The sequence below is a fragment of the Schistocerca americana genome, chromosome 6 (assembly GCF_021461395.2).
Source record: "Schistocerca americana isolate TAMUIC-IGC-003095 chromosome 6, iqSchAmer2.1, whole genome shotgun sequence".
Lineage (NCBI taxonomy): Eukaryota > Metazoa > Arthropoda > Insecta > Orthoptera > Acrididae > Schistocerca > Schistocerca americana.
In genome coordinates this window covers 319,703,698-319,725,353 of record NC_060124.1, presented here as the reverse complement: position 1 = coordinate 319,725,353, position 21,656 = coordinate 319,703,698, and the positions used below count along the sequence as shown (strand labels likewise).

General features: G+C 35.9%; 1 protein-coding gene across 1 annotated transcript in view; it reads left to right on the top strand.

Moving 5' to 3' along the window:
• Positions 1–21,656, top strand: part of LOC124620111 (WD repeat-containing protein on Y chromosome) — a 480,275-nt gene that overhangs the window by 295,537 nt on the left and 163,082 nt on the right. Inside the window, exons 13-14 of the mRNA XM_047146781.1 lie at positions 4,923–5,000; positions 11,094–11,479. Coding sequence (XP_047002737.1) covers positions 4,923–5,000; positions 11,094–11,479 — 464 coding nt within the window. The remainder of the gene's footprint in view (positions 1–4,922; positions 5,001–11,093; positions 11,480–21,656) is intronic.

Sequence of the window (21,656 nt, the reverse complement as noted above, 5' to 3'; positions counted from 1 at the left end):
GGACTGCATACGACCGAGGCACACAGGGCCAACACCCGAGATCATGGTGTGGGGAGCGATCTCCTACACTGGCCGTACACCACTGGTGATCGTCGAGGGGACACTGAATACTGCACGGTACATCCAAACCGTCATCGAACCCATCGTTCTACCATTCCTAGACCGGCAAGGGAACTTGCTGTTCCAACAGGACAATGCACGTCCGCATGTATCCCGTGCCACCCAACGTGCTCTAGAAGGTGTAAGTCAACTACCCTGGCCAGCAAGATCTCCGGATCTGTCCCCCATTGAGCATGTTTGGGACTGGATGAAGCGTCATCTCATGCGGTCTGCACGTCCAGCACGAACGCTGGTCCAACTGAGGCGCCAGGTGGAAATGGCATGGCAAGCCGTTCCACAGGACTACATCCAGCATCTCTACGATCGTCTCCATGGGAGAATAGCAGCCTGCATTGCTGCGAAAGGTGGATATACACTGTACTAGTGCCGACATTGTGCGTGCTCTGTTGCCTGTGTCTATGTGCCTGTGGTTCTGTCAGTGTGATCATGTGATGTATCTGACCCCAGGAATGTGTCAATAAAGTTTCCCCTTCCTGGGACAATGAATTCACGGTGTTCTTATTTCAATTTCCAGGAGTGTAATTTATTTATCTTGTTGCAAATCGATTTCAACTGATATCAGTCATCATCGGTGCATTTTTCTAACTGATACATCCCATAAGTAGAGGTACTGTCCTTGGCAGATTTCTATCATGATTTCTTCAATATCTATCTTAGTGGATTTGAGTTTCTTGTCCACTGCAACAAATACATCTCATCCATTTCCCATTTGGCTATCTTTCTGACATACACTCAAACTTACCCCAAAAATTTCACCACTTTCAATTTAAGGTTTCATCCAGGTATCTGTATCTAGTATAATGTGAGTGTCACTACTTTTCAGAAGTGCTTCAAACTCTGACACTTTGTTGCAAAAACTTCAGTAGTTAACTATTAGGATTTTAATACTCTCACCTCTGGGAGGTATATCTTTTAATTTTATATTGTTACTTTCATATTTCCTACAGCTACCTTTATCTGGATCAGTTGCCTAATCTAAAAAACCTCCTGTCTGCACCCCTTACACAGTCAGCTATCTGAGTAACTGTCTCTGACATGTAGTGCACACTCGACCGATTTAGGAAGCCTCTACAGTTCTCATCCCTATGACACAAGTCCAGGAAGTCACAGCCTATTTTGTTACAGAACTTTGGAAGTCTCTGGTACAGTCCTCCCACTTGACTCACAACCAATGGGTCATGATCAGTTTTGGGGACAATGCTGCAAATGTTGTGCTTTGCTGAAACTCCATGCACAATCCTGGTTTTCTCAACCTTCTTTGCCAGTCACTGCAATGGCCAAAGTATGACCTTGGGGCCCAGATGACAGGCATCATATGTTCCAATGTGCATCACTGTCTGGAGATGGTTGCTCCTGTTCTCTCAGTGGCCACCGGAATAGCCTCCTAAACATGTTGAATGCCCCCGGGCATACACACTGAGTGCACCTGGTGTCCTTTCTTGTCCCTTGCTGCCGTTTCCATAAGGGATACCATCATTTGCCATATGTTTGAACTGATGATGGGTAATAGACCCCTACTCTCTTTTATTTGTCTCCTCTTCACACTAGATGGAACACATTTCCTCAAACAGGTGAAGTGAGTCCCAATGGCTCATTTTCAGTTTCAATATAAGACTGCTCTTCAAACTTGTTGGTTAGTTGGATTGGTACAATCCCCTGAGCCCTGCCTGTCCCCATCCACTCTGTACAGGATGTCTAGATCTACCATTGGCACACCACTTCTAGTCAGATGGACAAGCAGATCCCGTACTTTTTGCAGAGGAGATATAATCCACAGAACAGGTTAGTATTTGAGGTACCTTTGGAATCAGTATCACAGGTACAAAACTCTCAGGGGTTGTTTCAATATACCAGTTCACAACAGTTACCAGTTTTCTGACAGTAGTCAGTGCGACTTGCAGCTGCTTATGAATGTCAACCAACTCATCCCATATTAAAGAACAGAATTCACAGTGGGGACTCATTTTGGCTGGTGCAATGTATTACAAGGCAAAGAACAAATAACTTTGAACTAAGTCCATTCATTATCTTTTAATTTATTGGGCTAAAAAGCATTTCTTAAAAACTAACATGCAATTACTTGTTGAGGTTGGCAGGATATTGTTAATTATGTAGTTTAGGTCCAAAGTCTCACTGTATTCAATACAACCACAGTACAAAACATCCACCACCTAATTTGTCATGTTAAAAGCATCTGCATTATACAAATTTTTGAACTTTAGTTACCAAAGAAATGTAGCCTTGTGCATTTCTTTGTTATAAAATGCTAGGTCCCATACCTGAGTACCACATTGCACTATGTGGCATGTGTCATAAATGGACTGTTCAACCACTCATAATTGGCATAGCACAAGAACAGTTTTTGATGTAGGCCTGCTGTCTATCAACAGATGCTATTTATCAGTTGCATTCAGTTTTTTATTTACTAAAGCAACTTCATCCCTTAGACAATGAATTTCACTTACTTAATTTTCAACCAAAGCTGATAATTTGCTCATAAAACCACTTTTTTGAGTTTGTTGCTTTACCTGGAATGAAATACGGCATTCCCTACATGTGACGCCAGTTTACAGCTCTTTTTTCCTATATTCATTGTCTAAAGAAGAATTTTTACATATAAGCTACAAAATGATGCATTACTACATGCTGCCATGTTGCTCTCCTTTCTCTCTAGGTACCCCTTATTCTTGTTTTGATAATTTTAATGGTATGCAGTACTGTTCTCATAGCTACAAAACAATGTAATGTGGACAGTTTATCAAAATCAAGTATTTCAACCAAAGCCTTCTAAATGTTACTGCTTCAAAGACTGTAGTTTTGGAATTAACACCAGGAAACAATAATTTGCTATGAAATTATCCATAGGAAATGACTTTGTGAAAAGAAAAAAAATGGACAAAATTCTGGGGAATCATAATCCAGGACAACCTGAAATGGATCATGCCTACAGAACCTTTTAACCTGTAAGCTGCCTAAAAACATATTTTCCGTAATCATGATTATCTAATATTGTAAGGATATGTACGTACCAAAAACTGCTCAAAATGCATTATTCTCATCTAATATAAATTATTCAGTGTAAATAACGGATGCAACAACACAAACCAACCTAGTATAATATAATAAAAATATATATAATAATAAAAAATAAAGTGTGTGGCTTTTTAGATATATCGAATTTATGAGATTATTTTTTTGGCCCTCGAACGAGCACAAGAAGCTGGGTTATGCCTGTAAGTGGGTAAAGAATCCTTTTATATTAGTGTCACATAAATGAAATAGTCTTTCTCTTGTGATATATTTATGCTTACCAATTAATAATATTATGTCCGATTGACATATCCACCTACATAATCTTGACTGTGTCCATGTTGCATGAATCAGATCTTTGTAAATTTTATGATGTAGACAGGTGTGCTTCAGTTCTTCTTATTACATTACTATTTGAAATAATAACTCACACAATCTTTCAGTTAGTAAAATAATACTATATTCTTCTGTTTGCTGCGCATGGAAAACACATACTCTTCACTTACTCACATCATCCAAAACTGCGGCCTGTGATTACACTCTACAATGACTTGGGTCAACTCTGTTCGCTAGCAGAGAGCAAGTCCTTCCTCCTACTGAGGGACAGGAAAAACATCTTATGTTTTTTAACATTTGAAGATCAAAAACACATGGTGGTAGGCACAGGTTCTACACTGGGCTAATGCTTCACCTATTCTATTTGCCTTTAAAGAAAATGAAAACATAAAAGTAAGAAATACAAAAGGTATATCACACTAGGCACATTATTAACACTACAGAAAAAAAAAAAAAAAATTATCAGAGTTATTTGCGGTTACAAACCTGTTTAAACGTGTCTTCAAAATTAGATGTGCTTACAGTTATGGAGGTAAATGTATTGAAAGTAATACTGCTTGTGAAAACAATAAATCCAAACTTCAGCTGTGATCTACACCAGCATGATACAAGACAAAAATTCAGATACCATGTAAATAGTCATAGAACAGCTTTATATGAAAAAAGAAATGCACCTCATGCTGGGCTGAAGCTAGCCAATGTCCTAGCAAAAAGTCTTGCAGCCCTTCCTTTTAACAGATTAAAAGACCAACTAAAAAGAATTTTAATTGAAAATTCATTTTGTTCCCTAGATGAGTACTTTATCTTCATGAAAAGTGCTTCATAAGTATGCCAAGGTCATAATTTAAAGTGATACACAAGTGATTTAATGGTAATAAAAGTAATAAAAGTATATGTAGCACTGCTATTTGTATATTAACATATGTAAAATGCATTCAAATATACAATTTATTGTTACCCACAAGCATTTAGTTTGTACTTCGTAAACTGACTTATTCTCAACAATGAGCTGTATGATGTCCCGAAACTGTATTATTTCTAGGAATTGTATTTGATTATTCTGTACTGAATAAATGTTCAACTATTACTATTATTATTATTATTATTATTATTATTATTATCTCTGTTAAGCTAATTGATCTGGATACAGCTATGAGACAGTGTCAATTAACTGCATGTTTTTGCATTTTGAGATAGAATTTGTATTTGTTTTGCATTTATCTCAATATGCAAGTTTTTGTGTGGTAAATAAAACTGAACTAGAATTGAGGAAAAAAGGACATTTACTAGTAGTGTAATAAAACTAATTTTATATATAGTTCTATCACCAGCAGTCATTCCCAAGAATACTCTTTCTTTACAACGATATTCACTTGTAATTTACTAGTTTATTTATGTAAATATCCTGTCAATATATTTACATTTTTTTCTTTCAGAATTGTGTTGCAGCAGGAGGCAATGGGTGCCGTTCAACTTGCAGCATCGACTACTAGTTCATTTCCATCAACAATAAGGTATGTTGTTTTTAAGTATTTTAAGTGTGTGTATCTAACAGAAAATACATCTTTGTAGGAGACACATTGGAAATTGTAGAGTGTATGCAGGTAACAAATAATGACATTCAACATACAACTTAGGGAAAAAAAAATGAGAAAAGGGAAGAATACAGTTTTCTGCACAGAGGATGATGTATACTTCCATTTGCGAGCAGAAAAGGGGGTAAACAAGGAAAAAGGAGGAGGATGGGACAAGGAGAAGAAAAGGAGGAAGAAAAACAAAAACACAAAATTTTGAAATCTAGAGGCAATGGTCAGAAACATGAGGTCCACATTAATGAAAGAAGTGAGAAACCACAAAGAATCAAGAAAAATAAAAACATACATGAAAAACAGTCAGAGGTAATGCAGGAAGTGTCTATGTTTATGAGAAGATTGGGAGGCATATGACACATGTAAGGTGACTTGGAGAAAGTGGTACAACATAAATACATAAAACTACAACCAATCATTTTTTTGAAATGGTTATTTTTCCCAGGACAGCACCCAGTGTTATGCTTGAAACAGCTAAGTAACTTCTGGAAAACATCTGAAGATGATCCTGAAAAGGTTCAAAAACCAATTCATGGAATGAATAAATAACTATTCCAAAAAAGTGAGTATTTGCAGATTTATGTATTTACATTGAATAAACAGTCATGGGTTCTAAAACATCTGTAATGGATAAGCTTAATCTAGTGAGTGGTAAAGTTTGTAGAGACTTAATTAGATCTGCACCATGGCATACATGACAAGTATGAACTTTTCTGTGTCCTATCTGCTTTGTATTTAGCTACTGGAAGACAAAACAATGTTGTTTTGTGACTGGAGAATGTCAAAATCCAAATGATAAAACTTTTTTATACAGTGAATTTGTGGGTGTCTTATGCTCTTCCTATTATTTATGTTGTAAGTCAATCTCATTTAAATTTCTTCCTTAGTCACCCACTGAACTAAAACTGCCTCATTGTTTATCTGAAACTGATAAAAAAAATTTCATATAGAAACTTATGGTAGCTATCTAAAATTTTTTATTACAGCTTGGGTCACTTTTACATTGTGAAATTCCACATCTAAGAAATTTTTGAATTTATATTCAGAATATGAAAGATATAGCTCTTTAATACATGTTTACTGTACCACAGAGCAGCATAACTATTTTGCGATTGCAATCACAGCATTAAACCCTTTTCAAGAATCTACAAAACATAATACAATGTAATGAGAACAATTTACAGTGAGATTAAGAGTAGGTACAACCAAGTTTGTAGTTTTTTGAATTTCATATATTGTACTTAACAAGATTTTGACATATAGGTACAGATAATAACGTCATATGCACAACTGTACATCAAAGAACAACTCGTCAGTGATATTGGTCAATATTTCATTTTACAGGATACAGCTTTGAGTGGATTGTATATATATTACACAACTGCAAGTGTGCATTTAACAATATCTCATAATAAATGTCTGGAACAGTTGAGAATATTTTTATTTCTGACATCTATTTGTTCATTGAGTACATTTTGAGGTTACTCTTTGAAGGTGTTATAAATTTCAGTTTCTTCTAGAGCGTCCATTAATTTCCCTTTCAATACCCTATAATTTGCCTTTCTCTACCTTATGTAGCACCTTTAAAGATTCCTTGATGTTGTTGGTCTTATGGTAACAGTTTTGTAGATGTGCCATAAATGAAGAGTTAGGTTCTTGCTCATATGTTTGTGTGCTCTCTGGATCTGGTGGAGAAACATTTAACTGTTTGCTTAAAGTAGAAATTTCACATTAACCACATTTCATTTTGTAAACTCCTGATTCTGTAAATGTTTTTGTTTTATGAGTCATGTATTTGATTATTGTCCCTATGTTGTTGTTTGCACAGAGCCAGATTCATACATCAGATTAACGAAAATTGTAGCCTAATCTGGCTGATATGGCACCATAATAAGGTAAAGCAATGTACTTCATTTTTTTCTGCTTATGCTTCTCTTGTTAATGTTATTTCTTCATATATATTGATGCTTTTGTTTTGTAATTTGGTAGCATAAATTTTGTCTGTCTTTTCAGCATTGTAGCTGTTATTTATTGCTTCTTCAGTACACGTAACTCTTTGGTAGTTTCTTTCTGTGTGATGAGAGGTTAATGGTTCTTTTGCTCATGCTTTCTTATGTATTCCTGAGTGGCTGCACATAAAATGGAATATTGACTAACATCACGGAGTACGTAGTTGTTCTTTGATATGGAGTTGTGCATATTACATTGTTATCTCTGCCTGTACATCAAAATCTTATAAGTATGAAATCTGAATGTAAGAAAACTACAAACTTGGTTGTACACATTGTGAATCCAATTTTAAATTTATCTCATAACCTTATATTACCTTTTATAGATGCTCGAAAATGGCTTAATGGTGAAACATCAATTGGAACATAAAATTCTAACAGCTGAAAGATTGATGAAATCCACTAAAAAATTTATAGAAGCTAGGGACCCATTCTACAAGAAAATATACACTCAGAATTCTGGCAAATATGTATGGTATATTTTTAGCTGTGCACAAATTGGCATGACGAACATAAACTATGGAAGAAATTAATATTTCATCTTAACAATACCCTAATAGTAATGCCAGATTGAAAGTGTGTTTGTTTAATGATTTTCTTCCGACTTAAGGCATTAAGTTTCCATATAATTGACAGAATGTGAACTTGTTCCAAATGGAATATAACAACAGCTTCCATTAACTACTTTTTCATACCATAGACAGTCTTTGTTTTAACTTGAAACAACTAAATAACTCCAAAAATATGTGTCAGCCAAAAAAATCTCCCATATGAAAAGCAGATATTATGAAAGGGGATTATTATTACAACTGTATTACAACTGACCACCCCTCCCTCCCCAACTGCCACCACCCCTTCCCAGTGTGGGCCAACTTTTTATTGTAAAATGGGACCCCCTCCCCCCCCCCCCCCCCATTTGTATTGCAGATTCAGATTCTACATCAAAAATATGTAGAGTTTACCCGAAACATTCTTTTTCCATTTGTGATGGACGATGCTGTAGTTGACTAAATTCAGTTTTTCTGATTACTGCAATTAAGAAACGGTGCAGCTGATTCTACATTACATTAGTGATAAAAATGTAAACTTTTTTGTTCTAAACAGCCGATATTTTCATTAAAAAATTAATTTAATTTTACAAATTTGATTACATAGTAAACCTTTTATAGTCAAGCATTTAAATATCTGGTAAATAAACTACTTTTAGCATGATCCACAAAAAACAATGTATACATAATAGCTTTCTACTGCTATCAGGTTGCTTGATTCTGTTGAGTCCCCTTGCCTTTCATCATTGGGATGCTTGATTTTGTTGACTCTTCTTGCCTCTCACTACTGCGCTGCTTTATTTCATTGAATCCCCTTGCTCCTCACCATTTTGGTATGCTCGATTTTGGTGAGTCTCTTTGCCTTCCACGAGCATGATGACCTTCAGTTTCAGTACATTTATTAATTTGTGCTTCTGTTTCAAGTGCACAACTTGTGGGCATATATGGTGCAATTTTTGTGCAAGCATTTCTGCTGTCATATTCTGTTGAGTAGTTGGTACTCCTGCATACATTTTGTCCTTAAAATAACTGCACAAGAAAAAATCCAAAGATGTAAAGTCTGGTGATCTGGCAGATCACTTTACCGGGTCACCTCTAGCCATGCAGTGAGAATTGAAATCATGATTTAAAGCTTTTTGGACTATTGTGGAGTTAGGTGTTGGACAACCATCATGTTGAAACCACATGCCCTGTCACAGTACAAGGGGTACATCTTCCAGTGGAAACAGTAGCTCACCTTGAAATAACTTTGTTCTATGTGCCCTACAAAAATAGGAAACTAATTAGTTAGTTGCCTGTGGTACTGCATCAAACATTAACAGATGAAAGACATGATGATCAGATTCACAAATCCTGTGTAGGTTTTCCGCATGCCAACACTGCATATTATGCTTTTGACTGCACGGTTTGCAGAAGCTGACTAATCAGAGAATATTACTTGGCAAAAGAATAGTGGATCTCTTTGCAACTACATGTGTGCCCAACTGCAAAATCCTATTAAGTTCTGAATATCATTCCCATGAAGTTCTTGATGCATGGAGGTATGGTAGGGATGGTATTGGTGATGGTTTAGGATCATCGAAACTATTGCATTAGGAATTCGTGATTGGTGAGAGTTTTCTTGGATACTCACAGGTGGTTCATGTGCTGCTGCACCTAATACAATAATTACATTTTTGTTGTTCCCTGTAACAGTTGTTCTATGAGTTCTTATCTTAGGAGTCACATTTCCACTCTGCAACAGAGTGTTTACTGATGTATAAATTGCCGGGAAGTTTGCTACATAACCTTGTCTATGGGCCACGACATTCCACAAAAATTTTTCTGAAATGTATTACAAATGTTAAAATAAAAGGTGGTTATAATACCTTGTTTCTTGAATTTTAAATTTAAGTGTTATAAAGCAGTTTAATTTGGAAACTGCTATGGAACTTTCTGGAGTGATTGGCTATTGAAATCTTTCTTTAAATTCCAAATTTTGTATATACTGCTGTAAATATATTATTTCCTGTGTATATACTATGTTTTTTCAATTACCAAAGTGAAGAGGAAGTGATACATAATAAATATAAGATTTTATGCCTTTCAGATAAACTTTGAATATTTTGAATAATTACATACATCTCAGTTAGCGGTTCATGAAAAAATATAAAATTAAAACTGCCATTCATTAACATAACTATGGCTCATTTCTGGTGGCTGTTATTTATTTACTCAAAAATGAAAGAGTAGGTTTACAGACATTTGCTGTGAAATATTTTGTCTGTATTTGACATTAAAATCATAAATGACAGAAATTACTCTTGACTGAAATACAATGCTGTACCAGCTATAATTTCAGTGTGCTCAGTGACTCATTAGTAAAGTCATATTGTCAATTTCGAGACTGAAACTGAATCAGATATTTCAAAACAATTGTGGTATCGAACAGTTAATGTTATAAACCTGGTCTGTTTCATGGCGTATTACAGTCAGCAAAGCTTTAATAATAATTACTTTAAACAAACAAAATATTGCCCATTCAACAACACATTTTAGATATAAATTCTGTGCACCATTTTCAGCTTAGTATGTGACATATACACATTGATAATGGATACAAATTGAATATGTTAACATTTCTGTGTACAAGACCAGTATAATCTCAGAAGTTCATCACACTTCCATTCTCCATTTTCCTTTTGTTGATGTAACAGTTCTTGGGAATTCTGTCCATTTTCAGAACAAGGTGGCAAGCTATGGAATACTTATTGCAACACTGGAGCAGTTATTTCCCCTTGCTAAGTCTCCATGGCTGCTGTCCCATGCTAAAGACATACATTATCCCTCAATATCAGTCACCAAATGCACAGCAAAACTAAAACCAATGTAGAGTATTTCCCTATGTACATTAGATAAATTATTTTATGTTCTTATTTTCTTGATGTGCAAATTACTTTGATTTCAAATATCACTTGTTGGTAAAAAGGTGTAGGCATATGCCTCACTCCTCTGGAGTCACTAAAGCAAGGCAGATTTCCTTTCATATTGCTATAATTTGCTTTTTTCTTGGCTTATTTAGCTTTTCATGGTTATAGTCTTGAATGTTACTATTGACTCATTGCTTATCATATGAGGTTCTCCCCATAATGATATTAGTAAATAATAGCTATGTGAAAGAATGACACTGTTACTACTTTTTTTGAGTCCTGCATGTCACATTTTTGCATTTTTAATTCATGTAAAAATGTATGTCTTGTGAAAAAGTTGCTGGTAACCCATTACTGTCATAATAATTGAGTTTTTCTATCAGTATCTTGTGATACATGTATTTGATTGGTAATTGTCAGGTGTCTTCCATCTCATGCTACCAGCGCTATTCACAATGTACCTTAGAACACATTGAGTTAACTTTGATCTATAATGATAAAACCTGTACCATTAACTGTTCTTACTGTTGTACATTTTCTTTTGTTTTGAAGTGCCTTTTCCAAAATCATGGATGCACCTTCACAACAACTATCACAACACTCAAAAGATTTTAGTTACAAGAGGAGGAAGACATATCTTGAGTTGCCAGAGGGCCCCAAACTTACACGCCAGTTGTCTAGAATAACATTGCCTCTGTTGGGAAGTGGATCTCGTGTATTGGAGAAAAATCTGAATGCTCACACAATGATGTTTCTCAGTGCTCGGCCTATGCAGAGCAATATTGGAACATTGCTTATAGCTTTGGATAATGGCTATGTGCAACTGTGGGCTCATCATCAAGCTGGAGGTTTTATTAGTTCATTTCTTTGCATACATGTGTCTGGAGACTACATTCTTTCCATGGCAACTGATCCGGAAAACTCATATCTTTTCACAGGTAAAACAGATTTGATGTAGAATTTATTACTTTGTGAATATTTTTTTTATTTTATTCTCTCACAAAGCTAATTGTTATGTGTTTGTTAATAAATTCATGAAAATGTTTCAGAATGGAAATTTATACAACACAATATACAGAATTATCTTTCCTAAATATTATCTTTCTGATGCACTTTGAATTAACACTACCAGTAAAGAGAGATCACGAGTCAAGGTCTGGCAAATGCCTCATCACACTTCTTCTACTGTAAATAGTATGTATGCAAGGATTTTACTCATATTACCAAACAGGCAGTAAATAAAAAAATGTGGCATCCAATTACTATGTTTCAGAGGATCCAATGTTCTACCTGTAACCATCCTTTGACATTATGAGGAACTGTATCTACTGCACAGAATGTGTTGCTATTGGAAATCAAGTGACATGTTAACTAAAGATCATAGCAATGTCATAAATAAAGAAGTTAAGAAAAATTTGTCAGAATGTAAATTAGTTATGAAAATAAAATCCTTCACACTAATTGGGAGGTGCCCTAAAAAGTCACTACTTTACATACTGCTAGACGGTCTTACAAGAAGCCATCAGTTTTTGATGCCATATGCCTTTCTTGTCTGTAGGAGACCAGACAAATATCATGTTACACAAAACCTAGCTACAGACCAAAATTTGATTAAAATGTCAATATGAGTATGAAAGTGTAAAATGTAACAAATATAAAAATACTGAAATGTGCCTAAAATACCTGAAAAGCAAGTGATATGTAGTGTTGAAGCTTTATTTAGTTTAACCTTGTATAATTTTATGAACATGTACTTGTCTGTATAATTCGTGTAACTGTATCCTTAATTTATACAAAAACAAAGATTGTCAACTATCTGCACCTGCAGCACCATCAATATCATGCCTGTATGTAGTCTTACAATTGATGAGCCACCTGAGTCATAATCTCCAGTTGTAATGAGGCAATGAAGATTTTTTATTTTTTTATTTTATTGGAATACTGACAATTCAACATTGTGTTGGGGGGGGCAGGATGGGGGAGCTCTGCCAAATCAATAGCATACACTTGCCAACTGAGTAGTTTCAAATGGCAAGTACTTCAAGAAGCTCTGCCAGATCGAGATGTATTTGGGTTTCTTGAAGTTGGGGTTCTATTATTGAAATCTCTTTGCACACTTGATCAACCACCACTAGTTGTGACTGTGAAGCATGGTATAGAGAGCAGATATGTAGGAAATGCTTGGAATATTTGGATGGTACAAAGTGCTATAGAACAAGTCTCAATCCAATAGCTATTTAAGCACTGTATATTTGAGTGGTTGCTATATTAAAAGTGACATTAATGGACAATCTTTTGGGTAGTGTCAAGTTCTAATTATATCAGGTTAGGTCGAAGCTGCAAGGCTCTGGTATTGTCAACTGTCTTTCCTGTCACTTCTTTTTGTGTAACTCATATGGAACTTGATATTTAAGTGCTCTCATCAATTCCGATGGCCCAAAGCAGTTGCATATATCCAACCAAAAATCTTGAAAATGCTTGAATGGTTAGTCTCTCTGAGAAAGCTTATACATGTATACACCAAATAGTAGTAATGGATCCCATCCAGTAGCCTATTATGCATTTATCATTACTAAAAGAGAGAAATCATCTCTGAAAAAAAGTTCTGTTTTACAAATATGAAATGTTAGAAGAATTTGCCACTTTACTTAATTTAATAAAGAGGCTGTAAAATATTAGCTTCCTAGTGCAGGTAGTGAGAGCTGTCCAAGTATGCAGTTGTGTAACTCATTATGCAGCATAGCATCTATTTGTAAAAGTGAACGTAAGCAAGTGACCTCTAACTTTAAACACATCACATTTTTCCTGTGTTCTTTAAAATTATGGGAAGGTATGAAAGGACAAAGTACTGAACCACCTTAAGGATACTGACATTTTAACAACAGTTCAATGTGGATTCCACAAAGCCTTCTTCACCACAAAAGTAATGTGTGTTCTCACAAACTGAGTTTTGGTCAGATTAAACAAGAAAAACTAGTCTCATCATATTTTCTGTGATCTTGCCAAGGCTTTTGATTGGGAAGACCGTAGAAACCAACTTGGGAAAATAACATTATGTGGCATTAGAAGCATTCCTCTTGTATAAGAGGAGTCACATCTTAACAACAGAAAACAAAGGTTACATTGATGAATGATACAATAGAAAGAAGATTAGATTCAGAGTAGGGGAACATTAAATCTGATGTTCTGCAAGGTTGGGTGCTTGGACTGTTACTATTGTTGGCTTACATAAATGATTTATTTAGAATATTGGAGGACTCCTCAAAAGCTGAGACATTTGTTGATACCTCAAGTATAATGATAAAGGTCTCAAGTACATCTGTACCAGGAATAGCCAGACGAATAGTGGAACTGGCTAAAAGGGATGAACAGCAAACAGCAAACCCATAACCATACGGAGACTCACATTTTGCAATTACAAATAAGCAAAAATGAATTACATGTACTAGAAGAGCTCAATCACATCAAACTAACTGAACCTCTTTATCTGATGTCCCCTGACATTCAGGTGGGTGGTAAACTATGGTAGCACCATCAACCAGATAACATAACCAAAACAGTCAGTTATGTCTATTTTGTATGTAGAAATGTCTCTCATTATCTTGACCCATGGATTGGGTTTCTAACATTCTTTGCATACTTTTACTCAACATTGTCCTATGACATGATCATTAGGTGCAATGCAACTAAAGTAAAAACTGTATCTCAGAAAGTGAGCAGTAAGAATATTTTTCTTATGTTTGAAAGCAAACATATGTACAGAAACCACTTTAGGGATCTTGGGTTTCTTACATTTATGTGCCAATACATTTCAAGTTAATAGCAAGAGTAGAAATAATTCACATAGACTGTGCATCCTTCTCTAGGTTTCGGAATGGAGGTTTATTTACTGGTGTTAAAGTGTATAGCAGGTTACTAGTGGACATCAGTCAAGACACTGAAAATCCCCAGTTAGTTAGAATCAAAGTAAAACAAATACTTGATGACTAATTAATCTCAATTTATCAAAATATATAGGCTTAGCAATGTGAATTCTTCTTCAATCTAAGGGTGGGTTTATCTACATCTGCATCCAAATGCATAATCCACAAGCCACTATATGATGTGTGGTGGAGGGTACCAGTACTAGTTTTTTTCCTGTTCCACTTGCAGACACAACCTAGGAAAGATGACTATCTATATTCCCCTGTATGTGCCCCAGTTTTTTGTATCTTATGTTCATGGTCATTATCCACAATGTATGTTGGTGGCAGTAGGATTACTCTACAGTGAGCTTCAGTTGCCAGTTCTCTAAATTTTCTCATTAGTGTTCCTCAAAAAGCACATTGTGTTCCCCCAGGGATTTCCATTTGAGCTCCTGGGCATCTCTGTAACACTTACATTTTGTTTAGACTTAGCAATAACAAGTTTAGCAGCCCATAACTGAATTTCTTTGATGTCTTCCTTTAATACGACCTGGTGTGGATTCCAAAATACTCAAGCAGTACTCAAGAACAGGTTCCCTTTACAAATGGACCACACTTTCCCAAAATCCTCCCAGTAAACCAAAGTCAACTATTTATCTTCCTTAGAAGATAAATGCTTGTTCCATTTCATATCATTTTTAAATGTTACACCCAGATATTTAATTGATGTGACTGTCTCAAGCGGGACACTGCTGATACTGCATTTGAAAATTACAGTTTTGTTTTTCCTACACATCTGCAATGACACATTTTTCTACATTTAGAGCCAGCTGTCATACATCACAGCAGCTAGAAATTTTTTCTGAGCATCATGTATCATCCTACAGTCATTCATTGTCAATGCCTTCCCATACATCAAAGCATCAACAGCAAACAACTGTAGATTTCTGCCCACCCTGCTTGCCAGATCATTTATGTATATACAAAATAACATCAGTCCTATCACACTTCCCTGGGACACTCCTGATGACACCCTTCTCTCTGCTGATCACTTGCTGCCAAGGACAATATGCGGGGTTCTATTACTTGAGTTACTCATATATCTGAGAACCAAGTCCATAAGCTCATACCTTCATTAATAGTCTGCAATGGAGTACTGTGCAAAATGATTTTCAAAAATCTAGAAATATCTAACCTGTTGCCCTCCATATAGCAAATGGCAATAGGACAAGCTGAGTTCCACATAAGTGATGCTTTCTAGAATGATGCTGATTCATGAAATAAGCTTTTCAGTGACTAGGAAATTTATTATATTTGATCACAGAATATGTTCTAAAATTCTGCAGCAAACCAATGTTAAAGATATTGGTGTGTGATTCTGTGAGTCCATTCTTTTACCCTTCTTGTATACAGTAATCACCTGCACTTTTTTTCAGTCACATGGTAGACTTTGTGCTGGACAAGAGATTCATTATAAAGGCAAGTAAGAGGCCAGTGACACAGAGTACTATTTGTAAAATTGAATTGGCTATCCATCTGGACCTGGTGACTTAATAGTTTTCAACTCTTTCAGTTGTTTCTCTATCCCAGGGATGCTTATTACTATGCCATCCATATGTAGTACTGAGCATGATCAAATGATGGAATTTATGTATTATTTTCCTGAATGAATGATTTCTTAAATTCAGTACTTAAGACTTTGGCTTTTGTTTTGCTATTTTCAGCTGCCACACCAGATTGATCAATGAGTGACTCAATGGAAGCCTTCAACCCACTTAGCAATTTTACATAGGACCAGAATTTTCTCTGTTTTCCATCCAGATCTTTTGCTAAGGTGTGGCAGTGATAGTTTTTCTCTGCTTCATGCATAAATCTTATCACAGATGCTCAAATCTCTACCAACCTTTGCCTGTCATGAGTTGACATAGCCTCTTGTGAACCAACAGTGCAACAGCCTTTGCTTTCTTAACATTTTCTGAATTTCATTGCTAACCCATGTTGGGTCTGACTTACTAGGCACTTACTAGGCACATAACTGTCCCGAGCATGATATAAATCTGTTTAAATTTTTTCCACTATACATCTGTCCATCACACTGCAACGTAATGATTGTAGTCTATTGTCTAGTGAGATGCTAACATCTGCTTATCTGCCCTGTATAGCAGAAACACTCTCCCAGCTTTCTTGTCTGAGTTATTAACTGTCATAACCATAGTTGCTATGATGACATCATGATCACTAATCCCCAACTCTATACTGATGCCATTGATGATGTCCAGCTCGTTTGTAGCTTCAAGGTCTAAGATATCTCCACTGCTTGTGGGCTGTCGAACTAATTGCTCAAGACAGTATTTGGAAAACTTCTTCAAAAGTACTTCACAAGACAGTCTGCTTGTACCCCCAGCAGTGAATCCATAGACATGCCAGTCTACACTCTGTAAGTTAAAGTCACCTCCAACTGGTATTGCTTGATCTATGTATCTATGTGTTATTGTCCACAGACTTTCTTTGAATGGCTCTAGAAATATGATTGGATGGCCAGTAAAAACATCAAACAATTAACTTTATTTAACCTAGAGCTCTTATCCATAACCCCATGACCATATATGTTAACTGTTATACTCAATATCAGCCTTAATAGAGACACTCAAACAATGGAAAATCTGGGATGGAATGTAACAATATTATGAAAATGGTAGATACTACCTACCATATAACAGAGATGCTGAGTCACAGATTAGCACAACAAAAAGGCACAAAGCCACAGTCGTGTGTGTGATTTGTGTGTGTGTGTGTGTGTGTGTGTGTGTGTGTGTGTGTGTGTGTGTGTGTGTGTGTGTGCGCGTTTATCTATAATCTGTCCTCCTTATAAATGTTCCATGACTCACGAAACATCTCAGAGCCTTCTACTGTGGATTTTAGCCAGCTCTCAATGGCACGTATAATTTGAGTGTGACAACTTTCCTGGAGGGCACTAAATTGGTGAACTTTGTTACAAATACTTTGACCATTTACTAATAAAATTTTGGCAGTGAAAGTGTTTTTGCTCTGAATGTGGTCTGACATACCTGTCTGAGAATTGACTGGTGAGTGTTCATTACGGTATTTCAATGTGCTGCCTTGCCTATAAAGCCCGTTTGCTACCTGAATAACCACTTCCATTGTATAGTGCACATCTGATCTATCAAAGGAAGGTCTACAATTCCCCACCCTATAATACAGGTCCATAAATCTGCAACCAAGACTGTCATCAAGTAGTCATAGCCTTTAATTGATACCCTCCACCTGTCTCCAAACCAAAGAACACCTGATCAACCATGGGAAAAATGCTATAATTGCAGATATGCTTGCACCCCATATGCAAGAACATCATCCTTCACTGCCTCAGCCAGCCTCCTTTATGATCTGAGGGTGGGCTCAGAACCCATGGGACAGGTATTGTTGGTTGCAACATAACCCACAAATTCCAGATGACTGCACTCTATATGCTCAATAGCCACAGACAAGGCCACCTCCACATCGTGGATGTGGCCTCTTGACAGACATAGTGAATATGCATGGGCCTTCAGTTCAGTTCTGAATGTTATATTCCTAAAGGGTGTCATAACATGCCTAACATTGGAGCTCCTGATAACTAGTCTGCTTGGACACTGCTGAAGGAATGGCCAACTGTTCACTCACAGGGTGAATTGGCAATGCCAGATAGCAGCCTCCACATTAGCCCTCCACTTCGAGCAATGCCAATGTGTTACATCCCACCACTCACCTTTCTGTGAGGGTTGATACATCACACCAGATACACTAGAAGGTGCTTTGGCAGCAGAGCCCATGGGCAAAACAAGTGATGTCTGAGGTATCCCATGTGATGTGCCAGATTCTCAATCACTGTTATACCTTTAGGCAGCAGCCTGAAGGCAGCTGATCATAGCCAAAACTGCATTGAACTGTTCATGAACCGTGGCTAGCTCCTCCTGCGTCTGCATGCAGCATGCACATATCCTACGATCCTAGCAAGACTAACTAGAAAAGTAAACTATAAAAGCTAACAGATATCTATATATGCAAATTTTTATCCTCCTGATGTGTTACCAATGGATGCTGATATCTTTATAAACTGTGTGGTTGACTGTTCAGGAGGACTATTGATTCAGCTACAGACTGCCAAAGTAGACACTCACAAAATGCAAGATTAAACCTCTTAAACACAAAAAATGCACGAAGTTTAAGCAATATATACTATTAAGAAAACACAGGAAAAGCTAAATACATAAACTGCAGCTACAGAGGTGTGCAAAAGGTGACAGCTGGAGCCAAACTAAGTGGCTAAATGGCTAAACTGAATAGTCACTTGTCTTCAAAACAAACAAATGAGCAACTATTGCAGTGCTGACTACCAGAATATACACTTACAAAATATGAGAGTAAACCCTTTAAATACAAAAACATATATAAAATTTATCTAATATATATTACTAAGAAAACACAAGGAAGCCAAATATGTAACTTGTGCCATGATGTGTCAAATGTAACAGCTAGAGATGGACTGTGCTCTCACCTTGTTGTTCTCTGCTTGCCAAATGGCACAGCAATGGTGAAACATACCTACTGAGTCTTCCTGATACATTTAAGCTGCACACTGCTGCTCACCCCACTTCTTTCAGTATTTTATGCCAGGAGATATTATCGAGCTGATTTTAATACAATATCATGATGATCACCACATGTCCTGAAATCTGAGCCATGAGTGCCTGCTTTAAGGTCAGTCTGGCATTTCTGTGTTTGGCTGTTCCTTGTTGCATGATTTCTTACACAGTGTACATCTACTTTTACATTTCCATCTACATCCATACTCTGCAGAGTTCTGCAAAGTGCATGGCAGAAAGTGGTTCCCATTATACCATATATTAAGATAAGGAGCAATTTGTAGATGTATTAAGATAAGGAGCAATTTATAGATTCATACTTGAAACATTTTAAGTACTCTTTTGACAACTAGTTTATGTGTAACTTCAAACATCTTCCAGCTCAGGTTTTTCTGCATTTCTGTGACACTTTCTCATGTTCAAACTAACATGTGACAATTGGTGCTGCCAATTTTTTGTGTAATTTCAGTGTCTGCTGATAGTCTTATTTGGTATGAATCCCACACATTTGAGCTATTTTCTAGGGTGGGTCATGTGTAAAAAATCTCCTTAGTAGACTGACTGCATTTTCAAGTATCCTACCATGTGATAGAGAGGGGTGTGGAGAGGGGAGGTGAAGGAGAATGCAAACTGCCAAGGATAAATTTATTGGTCAGGAACATCGCACAAGATGTTATTGATTATTTTCCAGCAGACAGTTTCAATGATTTTCAACTGAACAATCAATAGATAACACTTTAAAATCACTGAAGAAAATTTCAAAATGATAACAGGAAATGTGAAAGGCATTTTGTCACACAGTTAAAATACTGATCAAAAGATAATTAGATAACTTTTTTAACATTATTAAAGAAAAATTGCAAAACTGTAACAGGAAATGCAGAAGGCATTTTAACACACAGTTAAAAATAAAATTGTAGCAAAAGATCATTAGATAACCTTTTTTAAATTACTGAAAAAAATTCAGAAACAGGATTACAGAATTCACGTTAGGTAATTAGAAACCAGAAAGCAGCACAATTTATGTACAATCAATATTTTGCAAGATTCTGTATAAGGTGACATTACATTTAGAGAATAATACACTCATAAAATTTTTAGTGAAAGTGCATCCATATTAGCAAATCAGTATAATGAACAACAGGCAAGCAGATTAAAAGAAAACACAAGGACTGCTCACCTGAAGGCTCTTAATTTAATGAAAGACACTATTATTCAATTACAGTTGTGCAAGGAATACTATTTTAAAAGAAATGTACATCCAAGGCAATCCTGTTGAAATGCAAGATTACTTGAATTGTGCAGAAGCCGACTTAAAGCATTACAAAATAAAAAATAAAGCATTACAGAATAAAACAGAGATACCAGAACTAGTGAAATGCTAAATTACAATGGAAAGAATGTTAAATGCCTCACGTAAACAATGGAAAGTAGTAAAATTAATTTTATTTCAGCTGCGCAAACGTTCAAAATCCAATCACCGCAACTTGTTTCCACTTATTGGTGACAATTCAAAATTCACAGTGAACTATCTGACTCCCCATCAGTAGCCTTTCGGAAGCTTATCTTTTCTAGTAACATCAGATTAATTACAGTTGAATGGCCAACCAGCAAAACCCTCAAAACAACAGCAATTTCAGGATAATTTTATTGTCATTAGACCTTCACAGCAATAGTCAATTTTTTAATGCATATAACACAATCATTACATTAGCAAATAAGAACTGAATGACCAGGTCAGTTGTTAGCCTGTAATTCTGTGTTGGAGACAGAAAATTCTTTTAATTTATAGAAGGGGTTGGCAACAAGGTAGCTATTTAATGTTTTCCAAAGTTCACATTCTGGTTGGTCTTGTACCAACTGCAGATGCTTATTAAATAGTTTGTGGCTTACTAGCTCATAGTTATTGATTGGCTTTGACAATCTATGGTATCACATATGTATGGAATTATCTTTTCTTGTGTTGTAACCCTGGATATTATTTCTATTTTCTACTTCATGTAGATTATTTTTGTATAGGTTAACGCTTGGTATATATACAGATTTATAACAGTCATTACTTTCATTCAGAGAACAAGGGCTTACAATGTGATTTTATGCTGAGAACATGTAATGCCCCTGGTTGCTTTCTTCTGCAGTAGTAATATATTTTGAACATGGTTTGAGTTTCCCAGACACTAAGTCCATATGACATAATACTTCGAAAAAAAATGCAAAATAAAATGTTTTAACATGAGCTTCTGGTGCACATTTCATAAGACCTCTTAATAAGGAAACTACTCTGGATTATTTAACACTACTGTATTTTATGTGTTGCTCACAGGACAATTTGCCATCTAAGTATATGACCAAGAACTTTATATAACAGGGATCTTTAAAAGTACTTTTGTCCTTTAGATAAATACCATTTTTTTGTGTTTTGTTCTCATTCAGGACAAACCCATTTGACCTGGACCACTATGACACTTGCGCAAGTATTTTGTCAAGAGAATCTTTTAACTCGTTTAGATCATTGTTATAGTTTAGGAAGTTAGTGTCATCTGCAAATAGCACTATATTGGAACTTA